General features: G+C 33.9%; 1 protein-coding gene across 2 annotated transcripts in view; it reads left to right on the top strand.

Moving 5' to 3' along the window:
• DAT (Sodium-dependent dopamine transporter) overlaps window positions 1-21,185 on the top strand; it is a 62,714-nt gene extending 41,529 nt beyond the window's left edge. For both annotated transcript variants that reach the window (XM_075312075.1, XM_075312074.1), the window contains exons 3-9: window positions 11,071-11,205; window positions 11,277-11,431; window positions 11,781-11,953; window positions 12,029-12,406; window positions 16,562-16,799; window positions 19,792-20,020; window positions 20,092-21,185. In XM_075312075.1, the coding sequence (XP_075168190.1) occupies window positions 11,071-11,205; window positions 11,277-11,431; window positions 11,781-11,953; window positions 12,029-12,406; window positions 16,562-16,799; window positions 19,792-20,020; window positions 20,092-20,474 (1,691 nt within the window). In that variant the 3' untranslated portion in view covers window positions 20,475-21,185. The remainder of the gene's footprint in view (window positions 1-11,070; window positions 11,206-11,276; window positions 11,432-11,780; window positions 11,954-12,028; window positions 12,407-16,561; window positions 16,800-19,791; window positions 20,021-20,091) is intronic.
• Window positions 21,186-25,429: the final 4,244 nt, after the last annotated feature.

The raw sequence follows: 25,429 nt of genomic DNA on the forward strand, positions 1-25,429 counted from the left end.
TATTAGAAGTTTAGGAAAATTAGAGTCATTTTTACAACTTTTCGACTAAGCAGTGGCGATTTTACAAGGAAAATGTTGGTATTTTGACCATTTTTGTCGAAATCAGAAAAACATATATATGGGAGCTATATCTAAATCTGAACCGATTTCAACCAAATTTGGCACGCATAGCTACAATGCTAATTCTACTCCCTGTGCAAAATTTCAACTAAATCGGAGTTAAAAATTGACCTCTGTGGTCATATCAGTGTAAATCGGGCGAAAGCTTTATATGGGAGATATATCCAAATCTGAACCGATTTCAAGCAAATTTGGCACGCATAGTTACAACGCTAATTCTACTCCCTATGCAAAATTTCAACGAAATCGGAGCAAAAAATTGGCCTCTGTGGGCAAATGAGTGTAAATCGGGCGAAAGCTATATATGGGAGCTATATCTAAATCTGAACCGATTTTGCTGATATTTTGCAAGTTTTTCGAGACTCATAAAATATTCGGATGTACGGAATTTGAGGAAGATCGGTTGATATACACGCCAATTATGACCAGATCGGTGAAAAATATATATGGCAGCTATATCTAAATCTGAACCGATTTTTTCCAAAATCAATAGGGATCGTCTTTGAGCCGAAACAGGACCCTATACTAAATTTTAGGACAATCGGACTAAAACTGCGAGCTGTACTTTGCACACAAAAATACATCAACAGACAGACAGACAGACAGACGGACAGACAGACGGACATCGCTAAATCGACTCAGAATTTAATTCTAAGGCGATCCGTATACTAAAAGGTTGGTCTATGATTACTCCTTCTTGGCGTTACATACAAATGCACAAACTTATTATACCCTGTACCACAGTAGTGGTGAAGGGTATAAAAATATATGATGTTTGCTTGAACGGCATTATAAATACAAATAAACAATGAATTAGTTTATAAATAAATAAAAACAAACAAATAAAATTAATTTTGTGTTTTCTTTTCTCAAGTGGTCAAGTCCTTTTTTCGACGATGAAAAAAGTTTTTTCATAAAGATGAAAACATTTTAGGTTGTGACCATGTTCTTTTAACTAGGAGAAAAACATTTTTAATGAATACCACCATAACATTTTAAATCGTGACCATTGTCTTTTCATTCAAACAAAATTCTTTTTATCAATATAATAACATTTTAGATGAGGACAATTACATTTTTCTTAGAACCATGTTCACTGAGCCAACATGGTTGCAGGTTAAAATGTTACATGGTCGCCGCAAAAATAGCTCCTATCATATTATTTTGCTCTTCGAATATGATTGTGACAATCATGTTTCTTCTCTGCGTGTAACCATTACACCACGGTGGCTCCCAAATGCAGTTGTATGAGAGCTCAAATTGTGGAGGTGAAGAGTGATCCGACCTCGGCGGATGGTTTTCCTGATTACTTTGAAGACAACTGACAAACAAATGGCTGTGTATTACACATCATTTACTGACAAATTTCCTCTGAATTGACATGATCGATTCTTTGGTATTTTTTACAACGCACCATACTCTCCAAAGTAATCCAGTCTCAAAAGTCCAACGGATTCATATCCAGAGATTTTGATTGCGATTGTATTTTAGAAATTAATCCGGGAACCACCTATTAAAACCATCCTTGGTTGGCACGGGGTGAGTGTGATGATGCCAAGTCCTGTTTGAATGTTCATGGTCTCCGGCCGAAAATTTTGTGGTACATTGCAACTTGAATTGACAAATTTCCTCTGAATTGACATGATCGATTCTTTGGTATTTTTTAGAGCCAACCATACTCTCCGCAGTAATGCAGTCTCAAAAGACCAACGGATTCATATCCAGAGATTTTAATTGCGATTGTGTTCTAGAAATGAACCCGGGATCCACCTTTTAAAACCATTCTTGGTTGGCACGGGGTGAGTGTGATGATGCCTGTTGGAATGTTCATGGTCTCCGCCCGAAAATGTTGTCTCTAGGACAGTTTACCGATAACATCTGGCACTTATTTTGACTTTATTTCGATTAATACAATCGGGGAACGACCATGGGTCCTGACGGGGCCCACACCGTTACCATCGACGGCCCTTGAGTTCTGATGGCCCATCGAAGTTGTACATTTTCAGCTGACCTCTTTGGCAAGTAATCCCGTAAAGGGTGATACGGTCAAAATTTGGTCAATATAAACTTGACGTATTTCTTTCAATTTTGCATTTTAAAAACCTGAACACCCCTCATTTTGAAGGTGTGTGTGTGTACAATGTTGCTCCTATTTTGATTTTGGAATTCACTCTTCAGTTGTCAAAATGCCGTCCAAGCAAGAAGAGCAGCGTATCAAAATTTTGCTCGCGCATCGCGAAAATCCGAGCTACTCGCACGCAAAGCTGGCAAAACCGCTAAAAGTTGCCAAATCAACCGTTACAAATGTAATTAAAGTGTTTGGGGAACGTTTATCGACAGCCAGGAAGTCTGGATCGGGGGGAAATCGAAAACCGGAAGCCGCTGAGACGACAAAGAGAGTTGCCGGTAGTTTCAAGCGAAACCCTAACCTCTCTCTCCGAGATGCCGCAAATAAGCTGGGTGTATCGTCTACAATCGTGCATCGAGCCAAAAAACGAGCCGGACTATCGACTTACAAGAAGGTAGTGACTCCAAATCGCGATGATAAACAAAATACGACGGCCAAAGCGCGATCCCGGAGGCTGTACACGACGATGCTGACGAAGTTTGACTGCGTGGTAATGGACGACGAAACCTACGTCAAAGCCGACTACAAGCAGCTTCCGGGACAGGAGTTTTATACGGCAAAAGGAAGGGGAAAGGTAGCAGATATTTTCAAGCACATAAAACTGTCAAAGTTCGCAAAGAAATATCTGGTTTGGCAACCCATCTGTACCTGTGGCTTGAAAAGCAGCATTTTCATAGCTTCCGGGACTGTCAATCAAGAAATTTACGTGAAAGAGTGTTTGAATAAACGTCTGCTGCCTTTCCTGAAGAAACACGGTTGTTCCGTACTGTTTTGGCCGGATTTGGCATCTTGCCATTACGGTAAAAAGGCCATGGAGTGGTGCGCCGCCAACAACGTGCAGGTGGTTCCCAAGGACAAGAACCCTCCCAACACGCCAGAGCTCCGCCCAATTGAGAAATACTGGGCTATTGTCAAGCGGAACCTAAAGAAGACCAAAAAACTGCTAAGGACGAGCAGCAGTTCAAGGCAAACTGGATTTCTGCGGCGAAGAAGGAGGACAAGCCTAACTGAATAGTTTTCCTGAATTTTAACTAATTGAACTTGAAAAAGAAATTTAATTTGATTTTTTAAATAAAAGATTTCACCGATTTACACGCGTTTTCCCTTGAACAAATTTTGACCGTATCACCCTTTAACCATTATGTTTGTTCACAAAATGCTCTTTTTGAAATGACTTCTCATCGGTAACTGGCCACTTTCGTGCATAGGAAGCAATTGTTGGGGTCTTTCCAGTCTAACATTTTTTATGTATCAATGAGTGCACTTTTTGGAACTTCAATGGCTTTAGTCTAAACTCATTTTTCAATATGTATGTATGGCATTCGTTATCGCGTTATGTTCAGCTGAGAGCAATCTTCCTACCACTTTGGCGACGACTTCGATCACTTTTCGGATCATTTCACTTTGGCGACGACTTCGATCACTTTTCGGATCATTTTTGGTGTTATTACCGTTTTTATACCCTTCACCACTACTGTGGTACAGGGTATAATAAGTTTGTGCATTTGTATGTAACGCCAAGAAGGAGTAATCATAGACCAACCTTTTAGTATACGGGTCGGGTTAAAATTAAATTCCGAGTCGATTTAGCGATGTCTGTCTGTCTGTATGTCTGTCTGTCTAGTCGGCCCCGCCCGACTATAGTCTAAAGTCGGGCGGGGCCGACTATATTATACCACTTTGTAGATCTAAATTTTCGATACCATATCACATCCATCAAATGTGTTGGGTGCTATATATAAAGGTTTGTCCCAAATACATACATTAATATATCACTCGATTTGGGCAGAATTTGATAGACTTTTACAAAATCTTTAGACTCAAAATTTAAGTTGGCTAATGCACTAGGGTGGAACACAATTTTAGTAAAAAAATATGGGAAACATTGAAATCTGAAGCAATTTTAAGGAAACTTCACAAAAGTTTATTTATGATTTATCGCTCGATATATATTTATGCATTAGAAGTTTAGGAAAAGTAGAGTCATTTTTACAACTTTTCGACTAAGCAGTGGCGATTTAACAAGGAAAATGTTGGTTTTTTGACCATTTTTGTCGAAATCAGAAAAACATATATATGGGAGCTATATCTAAATCTGAACCGATCCTTACTTGTTTGGTCAACTTTTTGGACGCGATTTATCACTACCAGTATCATCGTAACGAACGATGGTAAGAGTAACAAAGATTTATTTAAATTTAAATGCTGGAGGGCTCTAACGATAGCCACTTGTGATTATTCAGTCATATAAAAGGCTATCGCGCTTGAATTTCATCATAGCCAACTTTATTTCTGAATACTATAGACCAAAATGGTTGTGTAAAATGAACTATAACTGGAATAAATCTATCAGCTGTCAGACGAGCGGTTTAGAAATTATAGCAGCCTAAAGTTGGTTACAATACATATCAGACACCCTGTATTGTCGGTCTCCCGAGCAAAATTCCAATGAGTTTAGGTCACAGACGCAAAATTCTAACGGATTTAGGTCCAGATATTTTTTGTTACAAAATTTATATTTTTGCTATTAAAAAAATACTTTGTATTCCAAAATCACAGACCATTTCGTTAACATCAAACACTGTGCTTTTCTGCCTTTATATCTTAAGACATATTTTGAGGTTTCGTATTAAAAATTTAATAACATCCTTTCAAAAATTACATATCCATTGCTAAAAGTTGTATTTGGTACTTGGTGTTTGGATGAAAGGACCGACTGATGTGCATTTTTCTTTTAAATAAAGTTTCTTTATATCGGCTCGTGGGTGCCTAAAACTATGCTCTATCAATATAGTTATTTGACTATATATGTATTGCTTGTGCGTGGAGGGCTGTAGAGATAATTATCTATTGATTGCGTGTAGCCCAAACTGTATGGTCCTATGTTCGATTCTACATCCAGGCGAAAGGTAAAATTTAAACAAAATTGTAAAATCAAATAATTTCTTCTACATAGTACAAGAAGAAGTGCTACGAACTGTATAAACTTCGTAGAACTGAGAAAGAAGTGAAGGAAAAAAATGCCAGAAAATTAAAAAAATGTTTTCAGTTAGTCTTTAAGAAATTGTTTTCACATCCTGTAAAATAATCAATGTTTATCACAAATAGAATATACTTTCCTTTCAAAAATTGATATACAGCAAAGCAAATAGTAAACGATGGCTGTTTGTCTAAAATTTCGTTTGAGAGGAAATAATTATTTTCTTGCATGTAGCCTTGTAGGAATGTCCATGGTCTGCGGTCAAAATGTTTGGAGGCTCAGAGTTTTAATACTGGTTTTAGGACATATCCCGGCATTTTTCAGTCCCCCGAGAATATCTGATTGTAAGAGATCAATGCCCATATGATAAAATTGGTAACGCCATCATCATTTTGGGCTAAGTATCATATATGCATGACCCACTTTCCAGCGAGGCTCAATAGACCAAAATCAACCAGAAAATTTATCCTTCCTATTTATCCAATGTCATCATATCTCATACCATAGCACACCATAATAAGTGACTTCCATATGAACTGTGTAACTGACAAAGTAATTTCCTTTAATTTCCGGTCACAATTAAAATTGCTCCAAAGTTTATACGGGTGATGATGGCTGGTGTCTTTGGTATTAGCATGATAGAAAGCAACGGCTTCAATCTGCCATGCTAATGACGTGCTAACAAAATCTCAGTGACAATTTACTGGCCCTCTTCAAGAGGACAAGGAGCACAAAAAACAAAAAACGAAAAAAAAAACAAAGAACAATTTAATGCTTTTAAAATCACATTATTAACATGTCCATAATGGTGAAAGGCCATGGTGTGGTGAATGTGAATGGATGCTTGCAGTTGGATGTTGGCGGTAATGTAGTGAGAGAATTGATAATGGTGACGTAGATGCTGTTGATAAGGATGCTTGGTGATATGTATATATTGGTATACCCTCCTATATTAGGTTATACGGGGTATGGGGGCGGGTGAACAGAGATGAATGATATAGAATGATGGTGTGAATATTGAGGACCAAAATACTATTATGAATAAATCTAATTTTCATTGTTACTACACCATCAAGAACAAGAACAACAACAACAAATTGAAAAATTTCTCTCTCTATCCTGCCATTTTTATACTTAAAAGCATTTCCAGGAGTATACACACACATACATCCTTATTAGGTTCAAGTGTATTTGTATACCCAATACTTAGTACTTGGAAAGGTTTGACTTCAATTAAAGTATCACGAGGTGTACTGGGAAAGTGGGAAAAGGGCCAATACAGAAGAGATAATACACTGAGAGACAGGGCTATCGAAATATTCATACCACACAGTCACAGAAAAAAATCGGCGCTATGAATATGGGCCGCAAATGAATAATGTACCTCAAACCCTAAATTAAGTAGGTCCCCAAAAAAATATATGGAAAACCAAAACAAAATGTTATGTTTTTTGGGGTGTAATTTAATGAAATTAACCTCAAATCCTTTTGTGGAATTTGGATTTGGCTCCATGAAAATTTGCCTCAAAACCTAAAGCAAGCAGGACACCAAAAAATTATACGGAAAAGAACAACACCAAATTTTTAAGTTTTTTGAGGTGTTACTTCATAATACACTGAGAGACAAAGTTATCACAAAATTGATACCATACACTCACAGAAAAATGTCGGCGCTATGAATATGGACCCATGAAAATTCACCTCAAAACCTAAATCAAGCAGGACCCACAACATTATATGGAAAACAACAACACCAAGTTTTTACGCTTTTTTGGGGTGTAAGTTCATTTTTTTTTTTGGGTTCCATTTGTATTATGAAAATAAACCCCAGTAAATTCAAATGAAAATGAAGCCCATATGCCTTTTTGCGATTGTGCTTCTTTGTCAAGTGGGACCTATTTTCGTTTTCTGCGATTTTAACATGGTGGTAACTGTTGTTGTTTCGACATTGTATTGCAACAGATTTGATATGGATGATGAGGTTTAAGACTTTTTCCTATAAATAGATCCAAGGTAGACCAACGCGAACTTGGCAATATAAGAGTGGACGGTGTTCAAAGTTTTGTCCTATGGACAGTGTTCAAAATGAACTGACGCGATTGCAAAGTAATATAAGTAGACGGCAGGGGTTTGAGACTTTCTTCTAATGACTGAATCCAAAGTGGGCTAACGTGATCCAAAGTTACATAAGTTTACGGCATTTGGCCGAGATTTTCCACTTTCCAAAAAAAAAACGACGAGCGGCCTTCAGCCGGAGTTTATATTTTTCTCCTAACGACGCGATTATTTCATATATATTTTATTTCTATAGAAAATTCTGTAAAAATTTTATTTCTTTAGAAAATTTTGTCAAAATTGCATTTGTTTTGAAAATTTTGCCGAAATTTTATTTCTATAAAAAATTTTGTCAAAATTTTATTTCTATAGAAAGTTTTTGCCAAAATTTTATTTCTATAGAAAATTTTGCCAAAATTTTATTTCTATAGAAAATTTTGCCAAACTTTTATTTCTATAGAAAATTTTGTCAAAATTTTATTTCTATAAAAAATTTTGTCAAAATTTTATATTTATAGAAAATTTTCTCAAAATTTGATTTCTATAGAAAATTTTGTCAAAATTTGATTTCTATAGAAACTTTTGTCAAAATTTTATTTCTATAGAAAATTTTGTCATAATTTTATTTCCTTAGAAAATTTTGTCAAAATTTTATTTCCCTATTTATTTATTTTTATAGAAAATTTTATTTCTATAGAAAATTTTGTCAAAATTTTATTTTTATACAAAATTTTGTCAAAATTTTATTTTTATAGAAAATTTTGTGACAATTGTATTTCTATAGAAAATTTAGTCATAATTTTATTTCTATAGAAAATTTTGTCGAAATTTTATTTCTATAGAAAATTTTGTTAAAATTTTATTTTTATAGAAAATTTTGTCAAAATTTTATTTCTAAAGAAACTTTTGTCAAAACTTCATTTCTATAGAAAATTTTGTCAGAATTTTATTTCTATAGAAAATTTTGTCAAAATTTTATTTCTATAGAAAATTTTGTCAGAATATTATTTGTATAGAAAATTTTGTCAAAATTTTATTTCTATAGAAAATTTTGTCAGAATTTTGTAAAAATTTTGTTTCTATAGAATATTTTGTCGACGTTTTATTTCTATAGAAAAGTTTGTCATAATTTTATTTCTATAGAAAATTTTGTCGAAATTTTATTTCTATAGAAAATTTTGACAAAATTTTATTTCTATAAAAAATTTTGTCAACATTTTATTTCTATAGAAAATTTTGTTGTTTTCTTGATTTCAAACTACAAGTGTAGCTTAACCAACAGAGGAAAAGAATGTTTGTCAAATTTATTTGGGCAAAGCCCTATAGACTGCAAGATGGTTGGATGGACGCACGTTTCGGAATTACCACATTCCTCATCAGCATCCTCTACTTGCAGAAAAACTATCAACCAATTATCAGAATAAATTCAGGCAGTTCATTAAACCCAACAATAAACCACACTTGAAACCTCCGAAAAAAGGCTTTACATTGATAGCCGGTTTATGCCGAAATAAACTCGTACAAACATCTCTCTTTTCCTTTGCCACCGTCAAATCATCGATTTGAGTGAAGTTGGCTGGGTTTTATTTCGAGCGTGCTACCTCTTCTTTCTTTAATTCGTTTGTTATTGTTGGTTTTTGTTCTTTAATCATTGTTGTTATTTTTTTGATCTCAGCTTAAAAATTTTATTTCTACAGAAAATTGTGTCAAAATTTTATTTCTATAGAATTTTTTTCAAAATTTTATTTCTATAAAAAATTTTGTCAAAATGTTATTTCTTTAGAATATTTTGTCAAAATTTTATTTCTATAGAAAATTTTGTCAAAATTTTATTTCTATAGTAAATTTTGTAAAAATTTTATTTCTATAGAAAATTTTGTCAAAATTTTATTTCTATAGAAAATTTTGTCAAAAATTTATTTCTATAGAAAATATAGAATATTTTGTCAAAAAGAAAATAAGTACCTCTTAATCGGAGGAGAGGACTATTTTGCAAAATCTACGAAAACATCAAAAGTTCCATTAACTAAACGATTGCTACCTAAAATTTGTAAAATTTCCTTTCGAGCAGTTAATTTTTGTTGAGATACGAAAAATTAACTAAAATTCTGGAAAATTCTTGTATAAATATTGTAAAAATCTGCTTAAATTTACAAGGCACTTTTTTGTGTGCATGTCGCCAGTTGTCCTAGTTTAATTTTCCTTAGCGAATCCCCATGATTACTTCAATTACCTGAAATGATTATACAACCGTCGTATTACAAATAGAATGTAATGCCTAGGAATAGAATGTAATACCTATCCATAGAAAGAGTGGCCTCAAGATGTGTCAGTTGATGGTTGGCAGACATGTTTCGACGACGTATTTGACAATTTTAGGTACCCTGATTTTACAACAACCAAAATTTTATGGAATAAAATGAATGAGTTGTCAATAGCACTCTGTACCAAACATGCTGGCAGATATACCACCGACAAAAGCAGACAATCCACTTCCAATTTTTATTGAAAATTGGATGGCTAAAGGTATTTCAATGAGGTGAGACCTTAAATAATTGGACAATGATAACATTTCTTTAAATTCTTGTGAGAAAAATATATTAAAATATAATAATTTAAATCTAATTAAAAGCAAAGAAATAGGAAAATAGATAAAGCCTAACTTACAGATATCGGGTATTTCTAAAAGTTTCATTGCTATAGGAAATTTTGTAAAAATTTCATTTCTTTAGAAAATTTTGTCAAAATTTCATTTCTACAGGAAATTATGTCAAAATTTCTTTTCTATAGGAAATTTTCTAAAAATTCCATATCTATCAATTTTGTCAAAATTTCATTTCTAAAGGAAATTTTGTCAAAATTTCATTTCTATAGGAAATTTTGTCAAAATTTCATTTCTATAGGAAATTTTGTCAAAATTTCATTTCTATAGGAAATTTTGTCAAAATTTCATATCTATATCAAATTTTGTCAAAATTTTATTTCTATAGGAAATTTGGTCAAAATTTCATTTCTAAAGGAAATTTTGTCAAAATTTCATTTCTATAGCAATTTTGGTCAAAATTTCATTTCTAAAGGAAATTTTGTCAAAATTTAATTTCTATAGGAAATTTTGTCAAAATTTCATTTCTATAGGAAATATTGTCAAAATTTAATTTCAATAGGAAATTTTGTCAAAATTTCATTTCTATAGGAAATTTTGTCAAAATTTCATTTCTATAGGAAATTTTGTCAAAATTTCATTTCTATAGGAAATTTTGTCAAAATTTCATTTCTATAGGAAATTTTGTCAAAATTTCATTTCTATAGGAAATTTTGTCAAAATTTCATTTCTATAGGAAATTTTGTCAAAATTTTATTTCTATAGGAAATTTGGTCAAAATTTCATTTCTAAAGGAAATTTTGTCAAAATTTCATTTCTAAACGAAATTTTGGTCAAAATTTCATTTCTAAACGAAATTTTGTCAAAATTTAATTTCTATAGGAAATTTTGTCAAAATTTCATTTCTATAGGAAATTTTCTCAAAATTTCATTTCTATACTAAATTTTCTAAAAATATAGGAGATTTTGTCAAAATTTCATTTCTATTCTGTCAAAATTTCATTTCTACAGAAAATGTTGTCAAAATGTCATTTCTATAGAAAATTTTGTCAAAGTTTCAATAAAAAATTTAACTTTGATATAAAGACTGCTCTCGGTTCTATTGTTCAATTGCATATATTAAATACATATATTAGTTTTTGTTTTTATAAAAATAATAATTAAAATTTTTGTATTCCCTTTCAGGCGCATTTCTCGTACCTTATTGTATTATGTTATTAGTTGGTGGTATACCCCTCTTTTACATGGAATTAGCTTTAGGACAACACAATCGTAAAGGTGCCATAACATGTTGGGGACGTCTCGTGCCGCTCTTCAAGGGTAATGCAAGGTAACTTGTCTAACATCCGAAACATGATTACCAATCTTCTCCTTTTTTTCTATAATTTTAGGAATTGGTTATGCTGTGGTTTTAATAGCCTTCTATGTTGATTTTTATTACAATGTTATCATTGCGTGGTCGTTGCGTTTCTTTTTTGCCTCATTTACGAATGCATTGCCCTGGACATCCTGTACAAATTTTTGGAATACTGATGACTGTAGACCGGTAAGAAAAAAATCATAGAAAATATGATAAAATTTTATTTACCATTAATGGGCAACTACAAATAAAGCGATTGACGGTATATGACATAGGGTTGACACATTTTTCTATTTTTTTTTAACTCACCACTAAAGGACAAAACAACAACTAAAGGACAAAACTACAACTGTGGGTCACCACAGTTGTTGTATAAACTACACAAAACTGTTCACCATTGTATGTTGTACTAGAAATTATTAATGCGCTTCAAACAAATTTTGATGTATTTGACATTAAAGGACATTTTCTAGCTGTTGTCAGCTGACTAATTTTGCATTTTGAAAATAACTCGAATCTTCTTCTATATTTTCAGTTTGAACAGCAGACCGGTTCTCCTTCCCTGTTAGGTGCCAATGTTAGCGATAGTCTGTTAAACTCCACAATTACCTCCGAGTTCAATACATCCTTGGCAAATCTCACTATGGCGTTATCCACCACTACACCAGCCAGTGAACGTTTCCAATCAGCAGCTTCAGAATATTTCAAGTAAGTATTATTTAATCCAAAATGAAAGCTTTGCTAATTTCCTCTCTCTCTCTTTTCTCTTCTTTTCATTTTCAGTCGTTATATTTTAGAATTAAATCAAAGTGATGGTCTTCATAATTTGGGTGCCATAAAATGGGATCTAGTTATATGTCTGCTGATAGTCTATTTGATTTGCTATTTTTCTCTGTGGAAAGGAATCGGAACATCCGGTAAAGTGGTATGGTTCACAGCTCTCTTTCCGTATGTGGTATTGTTGATACTACTGATACGTGGCATAACATTACCTGGATCAGCGATGGGCATACAGTATTATTTAAATCCAAATTTCGATGCTATCTATAAGGCAGAAGTTTGGGTTGATGCCGCCACACAAGTGTTCTTTTCTTTGGGTCCAGGATTTGGAGTGCTATTAGCCTATGCATCATATAATAAATATCATAATAATGTTTATAAGTAAGTATGTAATTTGTAATTATCACATAATCTAATTAGAACCAAAATGCAAGTTGATAGACTTCTAAATAGCGTTACCGACAGACTATTGTCATTAAACGTAACATGGAATTGAGCAATACGCTGAGTACAATTCAGATTGGTGTGAACCGCGACATAGTGTATCTCCAGACTCTCGTGGCCCATGTCGTTGATTGTGAGAAGATATTGATGACCTATATTGATAATGGTGGAGTCTGAATTGTTAACATTACGCAACAAAAATAGTTTCTATGGTATATCCACATTTGTATATCTCGCAATCGTGCAATACTCAGAGGAATTTATTTCAGATCTGCCAGAATGCTGTTTCAAAGACCTGGTCCACGCTGAGCTGCATTGGATCATCGTCACGAAAAGGATTACCTTAGGTTAGGTTAGGTTAAAGTGGCAGCCCGATTAAATTTCAGGCTCACTTAGACTATTCAATCCATTGTGATACCACATTGGTGAACTTCTCCCTAATCACTGAGTGCTGCCCGATTCCATGTTAAGCTCAATGACAAGGGACTTCCTTTTTATAGGCGAGTCCGAACGGCGTTCCACGTTGCAGTGAAACCACTTATAGAAGCTTTGTAACCCTCAGAAATGTCACCAGCATTACTGAGATAGGATAATCCACCGCTGAAAAACTTTTGGTGTTCGATCGAAGAAGGAATCGAACCCACGACCTTGTGTATGCAAGGCGGGCATGCCAACCATTGCACCACGGTGGCTCCCGAGAATCAACCTCGGAGGTAATGCTAAGGTGTTGTTGTAGTCTGGTGGCCGGCACTTCAGCAACCGACAGGTTTAGATAAAGTTCAGCGTATGGCGTGCTTGTGTATCTCAGGCGCATTCAGTAAGAAATGAGCAGATTCCCGTAATGCCATGCTGCATCTATTGCCTTTAGACATTTTGGCCGAACAGTCAGCCACCTAACCTAACCTCACCTAGTTTGATTCTCAGCTGCTATTCATACCATAATCTTCTAAATCAGAAATTATACTAGCCAGTTGTTATCAGAATTCATGAAGATACTGAAGCGAAGATGACCTTTATGGTTTTAGGTTAGGTTAGGATGAAAAGAGTATCGAGGTTTCCCTTAGACCTAAACCACTTAAATGATTACGTGATCTACGGGTAATTCCACATCTACCATCCGAACCACAATATCGTAAACCCTATTAGTAGCATGATCCTCTAAATCAGTTATCATACTAGTCAGTTCTGATCAAGATTCAGGAAGATACTGAAGCGATGAGGAGTTGGAGCACTGCATGTAGCTTAGGTTGATTCCAGGTTTCCCTTACACCTTAACATATTGTGCACTCAAACTTCTTCTTTCCATCGAACCCGTCTTTTATTCCAGGGACTCTATCTCCAACGAGTTACTTAATTTGTTTCTAGCCCCTCTTTTCCAGCTGGACCAGATCTTGAATCACCGATATGGTTAACTCTTAGTAGTAAAGGTAAAGGGTGATACGGTCAAAATTTGGTCAAGGGAAAACGCGTGTAAATCGGTGAAATCGTTTATTTAAAAATTCAAATTAAATTTCTTTTTCAAGTTCAATTAGTATAAAATTCAGGAAAAATATTCAGTTAGGCTTTCGCTTTTCCAAATCCGAATTGCCGGGCCTCACGCTTGACACCTGCCATCAGATTTTGTACAGGTGGCTGTACAAAATCTGTCCACCTTCTTCGCCGCAGAAAGCCAGTTCGCCTTGAACTGCTGCTCGTCCTTAGCAGTTTTTTTGGTCTTCTTTAGGTTCCGCTTGACAATAGCCCAGTATTTCTCAATTGGGCGGAGCTCTGGCGTGTTGGGAGGGTTCTTGTCCTTGGGAACCACCTGCACGTTGTTGGCGGCGTACCACTCCATGGCCTTTTTACCGTAATGGCAAGATGCCAAATCCGGCCAAAACAGTGCGGAACAACCGTGTTTCTTCAGGAAAGGCAGCAGACGTTTATTCAAACACTCTTTCACGTAAATTTCTTGGTTCACAGTCCCGGAAGCTATGAAAATGCTGCTTTTCAAGCCACAGGTACAGATGGCTTGCCAAACCAGATATTTCTTTGCGAACTTTGACAGTTTTATGTGCTTGAAAATATCTGCTACCTTTCCCTTTCCTTTTGCCGTATAAAAATCCTGTCCCGGAAGCTGCTTGTAGTCGGCTTTGACGTAGGTTTCGTCGTCCATTACCACGCAGTCAAACTTCGTCAGCATCGTCGTGTACAGCGTCCGGGATCGCGCTTTGGCCGTTGTATTTTGTTTATCATCGCGATTTGGAGTCACTACCTTCTTGTAAGTCGATAGTCCGGCTCGTTTTTTGGTTCGATGCACGGTTGTAGACGATACACCCAGCTTATTTGCGGCATATCGGAGAGAGAGGTTAGGGTTTCGCTTGAAACTACCGGCAACTCTCTTTGTCGTCTCAGCGGCTTCCGGTTTTCGATTCCCCCCCGATCCAGACTTCCTGGCTGTCGACAAACGTTCCCCAAACACTTTAATTAAATTTGTAACGGTTGATTTGGCAACTTTTAGCGATTTTGCCAGCTTTGCGTGCGAGTAGCTCGGATTTTCGCGATGCGCGAGCAAAATTTTGATACGCTGCTCTTCTTGCTTGCTCTTCTTGCTTTTGACAACAGAAGAGTGAATTCCAAAATCAAAATAGGAGCAACATTCTACACACACACACCTTCAAAATGAGGGGTGTTCAGGTTTTTTAAATGCAAAATTGAAAGAAATACGTCAAGTTTATATTGACCAAAATTTGACCGTATCACCCTTTAGTGACAAGAGTAAAGTTCCAAGGTCTCATCATCCTCAAAACACGACCTACATTCACTATCATCTGCTGATACTATTCGGCACAGATGTGCGTTCAATTCTCAATAGGTGCCCGGTCACTATTCCCACGGTCCTCCCGACTGTCTTCCTACTGTTTTTTTGAGAAGATCTCCTGTCTTCTTCATTCTACTCGGTTTGCGTTGCATTTATTGGGTTTGGGTTTCATCTTATTCCGGCATGTTCCGTCACTCATATGATGCGGATCTTACCATATTCGTTGATCAAGCCTTTTGCATTCCAATGCGTACGCGATCGAACCTTAAAGCCTGCTATTGCTCTCCGGCAACCTGTGGAAATATTCACATTTGGGTGCCTCGTGTTATTTCCAACCATTTAACACATTCCGCTTTGGCAAACACTTCTGTCCACAATATTGTGCTGTGGTCCAGTAATTGGAATAGGATCTCGGTGTCTGGATTCTACACATATACGCCCAGTCCCGTCCTTTCACCCATCTTCGATCCATCGGTTTAGCAGTTATTTCTCTCAGGTATCTGTTCTGGAAATGTCACACTCGTCAGCTATGGCCTCATGTATACGATCATGGACTGTCGTGGCTTTTGACATGAACCTCTATAGGTCTTATGTCTAGTCTCGTATCCAATGCTCTGTTTGACATGGCCTTCATTGGCCCAGTTAAGCCAGGACAACATATCCATTGGAAAAATCCTATGACTAAATATTATCCAAGATTCGGATGAACAATCTACAGCAGAGAATTATATCCTTCCGGGACAAAACATCTGAAGCAATATATACGGTATGTTGTAAACCTAAATGACATGGAAAATACATCGTATCCTTTTCCATAATTGAATAGAGGAGTAAGAGTCAGATCTGAAAGAAAGTTAATTCCAAACGTTAGATCCTTCCGGGACAAAGGATGAGAAGCTGTATATTCGGTACTGTAATATAACAGTGGCATATAGGCTTTGTAATGAACGATAAACACAAATGCGGAAAGGGTTTATTAGTCTTATTTTGCAGCCTCAAAATCTTAAGACATAATCAAGCGATACTCTGAGGATTCCTAATTTAGAGTCCTACTGACAAAACACACCTGTTCGAAGTGTTGGAATATATTGTATATTTTACCCACTTACTCTGTCTCAACTAAGGCTCAGATACTACTGAAGAAGAGTAGTGGACGACAGATGATTGATGTATAGAAAACAAATAGAACCAATTTAAACGATAATTTATAATATCTTTGCACATTCACATAAACAATTTTACTAAATATTATTTCAATATTATTTTATAAAATATACATTTCTTTTCAATTTCAGAGATGCTTTACTAACTAGTTGTATTAATTCGGCAACAAGTTTTGCTGCCGGTTTTGTGATATTCTCTGTGCTTGGATATATGGCACATACATCAGGACAAAATATCGAGGATGTGGCCACAGAAGGACCTGGTTTGGTGTTTGTTGTTTATCCAGCAGCCATTGCCACAATGCCAGGAAGTACTTTTTGGGCATTGATATTCTTTATGATGTTGCTGACTTTGGGTCTTGATAGTTCGGTAAGTTTGAAAATCCTGAATATTTGTAAGTGGTCGATATGTACCATATCTACTAGATATGATCTCACATATAACGACAACATGGTGGAATGGTTAGCAAGCCCGTTTTACATACACAGGGTTGTGGGTTCAGTTTTCACCAAACACCAAAAAGTTTTTCAGCGGTGGATAATCCCCTCTCAATAATGCTGGTAACATTTCGGAGAGTTTAAAAGCTGTTCTAAGTCATCCCATCGCAATTGTGGTGTCACATTGGACTGAACTGGCACTATACCTAACCTAAGAATACGCTAGGAAGTGCCCCATGGTGTCAGCGAGTACCATATTTTGGTCATTTATCCTGATTCAGAAAGTTTTTAAATACATAGATTTAGCAGATCGTACCGGGGGTAACACCGATATTATCTCTCTAGTTAGTAAGTCCCATATTCAGTAACAGTGGATAATCTTTCTTTCAATAGAAATAGTAGGGAGAATTATCCCTGTAATAGTAGGGAGAATTATCCCTGATAAGGACTATCATTAGAATCTTCGATCAGTATTTGAGAGGTTCTCTTTTTCAGGGTACCCCTCTGAATGTGGCATAATTGGGATAGTCTGTTGAATCAGGATGTTGCAGCGACTCGTATTGGCAGCAATTTGAACACATAGTTGAGACTTTTTCCCAACTCTTTGAATCTCTATCAGTTACAACCTGAATTATAGTATTCTTTACTTTATAAAAGTTTTGCCATGGAGTTGATTGCATATGATGTAAGGAATCGGAACGGGACTGCAGTATGGATAAAAAGATTATTCTCTCAGCATTGCTCGACATTTTATATTACAATGCCTTCCTGGTCATTGGGTACGCTCTCTATATTTTTGGTAACTTTCCGTCAAACGAAACACCAAGAATTTTGGGGTATGCATCTTCTGATATACAGCACTTGGTTTACATCATTTAACTAATGGCGATTTCGATTGGGAAAAAAGGTGCAACATTCTCCAAATTGATTGTAAAATATGAAGGACGCGGTCATAGTTTTTGGATCCTGTATCATTTACAATATTATGAATTAACAATAACTTTGGATTGACACTATCATTTGCGCGAAAATACAATGAGGGGAAAAGTAGTGTAACACCAGGGTAACATATTTTTTGCGAAACGAAAACGCCCTAAGACGGGAAAATAGTTACAGTCGTCTTGGGAGGCAGAAATTTGACTAAAGCTTTCAACAACAAATACCTACCGGGAGGCATTAATGCTCCCATCAAGGTCCCAGATATTGGGTCTTGAAGCAATTATTAAACATTTGTTCATGTAAGTTGTCAGGTGGATATCTGGTGGTTAACTTTAGCCTCGGTATTCCATATAATTAATGAACCATCATTTAAGATAATTATAGAGGCCGATATGGTGATCCATGTCAAAGGCTTTAGACAAGTCCAAATGGACTAAAAGGGTAAGTTTATTTGTTTTCCTCCGCTATTTTAGCTGTCAGGTCAGATCAGGTTATCCTAACCTGAAGAGCTGGAAAATAAGTTCTAGAATGTTTGTTACAAAGGGTTAAGTGTGGTGGCACCACGTTATTCCAGGTTCTCTTAGATTATTAAGTCCATTGGGATACCACAGTAATGTTAAGGGCTAAGTGTGGTGGCACCATGTTATTCCAGGTACTCTTAGATTATTAAGTGCATTGGGAACCACAGTGATGAACTTAAACTTCTTATCACTGAGTGCTTCCCGATTCCATGTTTAACTCAATGACAATAGGGAAGCCTGAGCTGCGTTTAAAAGACTCAGATATGTCGCCAGCAATACTGAGACAGGATAAACAAATGTCCTATCATCGCTCTTTTGCCGGGTCTCCTTACCAGAAAATCGTCCTTTTTTCCAGATGTCTCCAATTTCAGTGGAACTGAAGAACAAGAATTTCGCAGTCTCTTCTTCAGCATCTTCTTTGCCAGACCATCTGAACTAAAGACTTTAGAAGTCTTAGCAACCTTTAGGTATCCATCGTAGTGCAATGGTTAGCATGACCATTGACATTTCTCTATTTCAGACTTACTCAATTTGAACCAATCCAACAACGTGTTAAATGGTTCCAAGAAATTGCAACAGTGGATGATCAATTTTCGAAGAAAATCGTCTTCAGTGATGAGGCACATTTTCACCTCAGTGGATTCGTCAATAAACAGAATTGCCGCATGTGGGCGAATGAGAATCCAAGAGTGATTGTCGAAAAACCAATGCACCCACAAAGAGTGACTGTTTGGTGCGGTTTATGGGCTGGCGTCATCATCGAGCCGTATTTTTTCCAAAATGAGGCCGGTCAGGTAGTTACTATGAATGGTGTTCGCCATCGTGAGATGATAACGAACTTTTTAAGGCCGGAATTGGAAGATATTGATGTGGACGATATGTGGTTTCAGCAGGACGGTGCCACTTGCCACACAGCTAACGAAACAATGGCTCGTTTGCGCAACAAATTCAATGGCCGTGTTATCTCACGTAATGGCGATGTCAATTGGCCGCCAAGATCGTGTGATTTGACACCGTTGGACTTTTTTCTTTGGGGTTATTTGAAAGAAAAGGTGTACGTCGGTAAGCCAGCAACAATTCAAGAGCTAAAGGATGAGATAACTCGGCACATTAACGGCATAGAACCTACATTATGCCTCAGCGTCATCGAAAATTCGGACCATCGGATGAAGGTGTGCCGCCGAGGTCGCGGAGTCCATTTGGCCGATATTTTGTTCCATACATAATTGAGTAATACCAATATATCATAATAAAATAAAATTACAATAATTTCCTAAATAGTTTGTGTTTTATTCAAAATCAACATCGGCCCTTGAAATTTTAACCACCCTTTATAATTCGCCAGTATTCGACTTGTTGAGCTTTTTAATTCGTCTTTCCATTGTAGTCCTCTCATAGTCAAGAAATTCCATATCGTTTCCTGAATTCCCCAATTTTCTTTATTAATGTTAATCTTTATTACAGTTTGGCGGTTCCGAGGCCATTATAACAGCGCTAAGTGATGAGTTTCCCAAAATCGGACGTAATCGAGAAATATTCGTAGCTGGTCTATTCTCTCTCTACTTTGTGGTGGGTCTTGCCAGTTGTACACAAGGTGGTTTCTACTTTTTCCAGCTACTGGATCGTTATGCGGCTGGTTATTCTATTTTAATAGCAGTATTCTTTGAAGCCATTGCAGTATCATGGATCTATGGTAGTTAATGGAGAAGGGAAGAAAATTTCCAAAAACCTTTAATAAACTTTTTTGACATTTTTTTTCTCCAGGAACAAATCGATTTTGTGAAGACATACGCGATATGATTGGTTTCCGTCCTGGTAAATATTGGCAAGTATGTTGGCGTTTTGTGGCACCCATATTTTTGCTTTTCATCACCATTTATGGATTGATTGGTTATGAACCTCTTTCATACGAGGATTATACGTATCCACGTTGGGCGAATGCTTTGGGCTGGTGTATAGCGGGATCATCGGTTATGATGATACCAGGAGTGGCAATATTCAAACTTTGTACAACGCCTGGGACATTACGACAACGTTTGCGAATACTCACCACACCGTGGAGAGATCAACAATTATCGGTTAATGGTGTAACAGCGGATGCTACACAAGTTCGTTTGACCGATACCAAGGAAGCATCAGAGGTTTGAAATCAACCATTTGCCAGATTTCAAATATATTATGTATAGTATTTAAGAAAACAAAAAAAAAGCAAAAACAAAAAACTGAATATTATATACAATTTATATTGTATTATTTATTATTATTTGAAAAAAAAATATATATACATATATGAAATGTTAAAAAATATGAAAGAAAATAATTTTTATGTAGATAAACCACCAGACCTACGCCCATAGATACCTACAAGAAAAACAAAATACTCAAAAGCCCAACAACTCGATATGCAAAACTATTTAGGGAATTAGTATGTAAATTACAAAACAAAAGCTATGAATTATGAATTTAATTGAAAAACTAAAACAAACAAAAGTAAACAAAATGCAAATTTCATATACAACGTACTTAGGTTTCTTAATAAAACGAATAAAAAATTATGAAACAAAACGAAAAGATCATAAAAACATAGATCTACCATATAAGTAACATAATTATTAAAAATCATACATACATATATTGTTAAACATTTCAAAGGGAAAGAGATATAAACAATATGCTAACCAAAATGCTGTGTAGATAATATTAGTGTTGATTTAAGTGACCACATGGACGAAAAGAAAACCTTTATAAGAATTATGCATAACATTTAGAAGAAAATTCGTAAATAATCGTTTTGCTTTGTTAGGAACTTATTGAAAAAAAATTAAATATATATTGGAAACAATAACGTGCTAATATCATATATTACTATTATTATTATTATTATATATAGAAGAAAAAAAACAAACTGAATATGCCGTCGAGAAATTGATTTTGTATATATAAAGAAAATATCCATAAAATATGTGAAAAGTGTAGTTAAAAGCTTTAAAATTAGTTAAGGAACTGATGAAACAAATCTATCATAAAATACTCATTGTTTCCAATTGTTTTTACTTTCACCCATTAGCTAACGAAACATTTTTAATAATATTTATTCAACAGCCATGAACAAATATTATTAAAAAAAAAACATTGCTTAAAATTTTTATTTTGGACTATATTTAAAATTAAAAAAAACAATAATTTCTTATACTTCAGATTCATATCATAAGGCATTAATAATATAATAATATTTTCCAAACAGCCATTGGAAAATAAATATATTATATTTTATGTTATGTCCTTCACACAAAAAAAAATATCAATTAATTTTATTGTTAATACAATTAAAATTATGTTTAAATTTGAGCTAACAACGTAATTTGTAAATACAATTACGATTTTGGTAATATTTTGTTACATTAGCAAACAATTTTGTTATATCAACAAAAATTTTGTTGAACTTAAAAATTTTCAACAACACAACAAGTTATTGATAGTTCAAATATTATTTTATGTGTTATGACAAGTTAAAACTTTTAAAATTTGAAATTGATTTTTTGTTTATGATTTGTAAAAAAAAATGCCCCCCAAAATGGGCCGTTCACGTCATGATATGATAAAAGGTTGGCATCTTTGTATATTTTATGAAAATTTTATTAAGGTTCAGACCAGAGCGCAGTGAGTTAAATGAGGCAAAAAAATTAATATTTTTGATGTTAGCCTGATACAGAAACAGGCAATTAACGTCCAAATGCATTATATCTAATTTTACAATTATTAATAGAGCTTTAGCTTTAGATTAAGGGACTTAATTAATAGAGTCATTGGAAAGAAAACGCCAGATACAAATTTATACACGCCTAGACTGTATATGTTTCGGTTCGGGCGAATGAACCTTTCCACAGCCTTTAGTATAGATCTGGCTGGGATAGATAACTCAATTTTGGGCCCTTTATGCTAACTCCTTATGGAGAAAACATTTAGGAATTTTTCTCTTACAAATTGAATCATCTTTACTCCCACTGTTCATCATCTTTTCATATAACTACAAGTCTCGAAATAAAAATAAGATTAAGGGACTTGTAGTTATATGAAAATATGATGTACAGACTGGTTCTTCGATTTATTTCTACTGCACGATGACCATCAAAATATTTGGATTTCTATAGAAAATTTTGTCAATATTTTTTTTTTATAGAAAATTTTGTCAAAATTTTATTTTTTAGGAAATTTTGTCAAAATTTTATTTCTATAGCAAATTTTGTCAAACTTTTATTTCTATAGAAAATTTTGCCAAAAATTTTTCAAAATTTTCTTTCTTTAGAAAATGTTGTGAAAATTTTATTTCTATAGAAAATTTTATAAAAATTTTATTTCTATAGAAAATTTTGTCAAAATTTTTGTTTCTATAGAAAATGTTGTCAAATTTTTATGTCAATAGAAAATTTTGACAAAATTTTATTTCTATAGAAAATTTTGTCAAAATTTTATTTCTATTTATTTAAGGGACTTGTAGTTATATGAAAAGATGATGTACAGTGGGAGTAAAGATGATTCAATTTGTAAGAAGAAAATTCCTAAATGTTTTCTCCATAAGGAGTTAGCATAAAGGGCCCAAAATTGCTAGATCTATGGAAAGGTTCATTCGCCCAAACCGAAACATGTACAGATTTGTATCTGGTGTTTTCTTTTCAATGACTCTATTAATCAAGTTCCTTAATCTAAATTTGTCCATAAAACTCGATTAATAATTGTAAAATTAAAAATCAATATCTTTTGAATCATTAAACCTATAGCCTTGCAATTTGATATGAAAAAATCTCATACTTAGACACAACTTTATTGAAAAAATGGGTGGTGTTGAAGAAGAACCATGTCCACTTCCCTGTATTCTTGTCACCATCGTTTCGAAATTGGCATGAGTCAGTTTTTCAGTTAGAGGATGATGAAGGCTACTGAATAGAGAAAAAGTAATAATCGCTCAGACTTTGATTACAAGAGTACAGATCAGCGTTGCCACAATGAATTTTTATTTTGGACCAACATTTTGCCGAAATTGGACCAAAATTCGTACCAGCGGACCATTTTTCCAAATTAAATTAATATCATTTAAGAGCTAAAATTGTTCCAAAATTATACTTCGATAGAAAAGTTTATTTCTATATAAAATTTTGTCAAAATTTTATTATTATAGAAAATTTTGTCAACATTTTATTTCTATAGAAAATGTTGTCAAAATTTTGTTTCTATAGAAAATTTTGTCAAAATTTTAATTCTGTAGAAAAAAGTTTATTTCTAAAAAAATTGTCAATATTTTATTTATAAAGAAAATTTTTGTCAAAATTTTATTTATATAGAAAATTTTGTCAAAATTTTATTTCCATAGAAAGTTTTGGCAAAATTTTATTTCTATAGAAAATTTTATCAAACTTTTATTTCCATAGAAAATTTTGTAAAAATTTTATTTCTATAGAAAATTTTGTGAAAATTTTATTTCTATAGAAAATTTTGTCAAAATTTTATTTATATAGAAAATTTTGTCAAAATTTTATTTCTATAGGAAATGTTATCAAAATTTTGTTTCTATAGAAAATTTTATCAAAATTTTATTTCTATAGAAAATTTTGTCAAAATTGCTGTTTCTATAAAAAATTTTGTGAAAATTTTATTTCTATAGAAAATTTTGTCAAAATTTTATTTCTATAGAAAATTTTGTCAAAATTTTATTTCTATAGAAAATTTTGTGAAAATTTTATTTCTATAGAAAATTTTGTCAAAATTTTATTTCAATAGGAAATGTTATCAAAATTTTATTTATATAGAAAATTTTGTGAAAATTTTATTTCTATAGAAAATTTTGTCAAAATTTTATTTCTATAGAAAATTTTGTCAAAATTTTATTTCTGAAGAAAATTTTGTGAAAATTTTGTAAAAATTTTATTTCTATAGAAAATTTTGTCAAACTTTTATTTCTATAGAAAATTTTTTCAAAAATTTATTTCGATAGAAAATTTATTGAAGTACCTCTTAATTGGAGAGGACTATTTTTCAAAATCAACCAAAACATCAAGAATTCTACCAAAAAGTAAAAAATATACCTTGTTTGGTAGAATTCTACCAACTGTGGCAACCATGGTGAGGAGTGCCCACGGGCGGCGCTTGCCCTCTAGTGGTGTACATTTTCAGCTGACTTCTTTGGCAAGTAAACCCGCTACTTTTGTATGTTTACAAACTGGAATAAATTGGAATAACTTCTCATCAGATAAAAATTCGATAACGGGCCTCCTTAGTGCAAGTGAAACAATTCCTGAGCATTGTGTAGTCTAACTTTTTCTGTGCATCGATGATCTCTTGAACTTTTTGAAACTTCAATGACTTTAGTTCAAGCTCATTTTTCAATATGTGTTACATCCTTTCTTGTAATATGTTCAGCTTATAAGCAAGTTTTTTAAAACTGCGCCATGAATTTCGATCAAATCTGGCTTTAATGTCGTTTAATGTCGTTACCATTTGTTTTTGTATCCACTTTTTGGACGCCATGCTCCACTGCCAATTTCATGGTAACAAGCAATGATATGAGAAACAAAAAAATTGTTCACATTTAAATGCTGGAGGGCCCTAACGCTAGCCACTTGCAGTTCTCCAGCACACACTATCACGCTTGAATTCTATTACGAATTTCTTTACTTTTGAATTTAATAGATCATAATGTCTTCGTAATCTTAAAAACAATCAAATTAACCACAGACAGTGTGATATAAATCTACAAGCTGTCAGAGGAGCGGTTCAGAAATGATGACAACATGAATTGGGTTGCAATAAATATAAGATGAAATTATTTTTTTAATACTATTTTTTAAATTTGAATAAATTTATCAGACGATGACATAACTTGCATAATTAAAAAAATAATAAAAATGCATTTAATAATATCGTATAACCAATTAGAATCATATGCTTTAAAGATGCCACTTTATTATTTGTTTAAACATAACATTTCTGTCTTGAACAGCCCATTTATTAAAATTAAATAAATAAAATTTTAATTGACTCAATTACCTTGACCGTCTGTCTTTCCCATCTTTCCTTTCATTGGAATATTTTATCACCAATAATAAAA

The sequence above is a fragment of the Haematobia irritans genome, chromosome 5 (genome assembly GCF_050003625.1).
Source record: "Haematobia irritans isolate KBUSLIRL chromosome 5, ASM5000362v1, whole genome shotgun sequence".
Classification (NCBI taxonomy): domain Eukaryota; kingdom Metazoa; phylum Arthropoda; class Insecta; order Diptera; family Muscidae; genus Haematobia; species Haematobia irritans.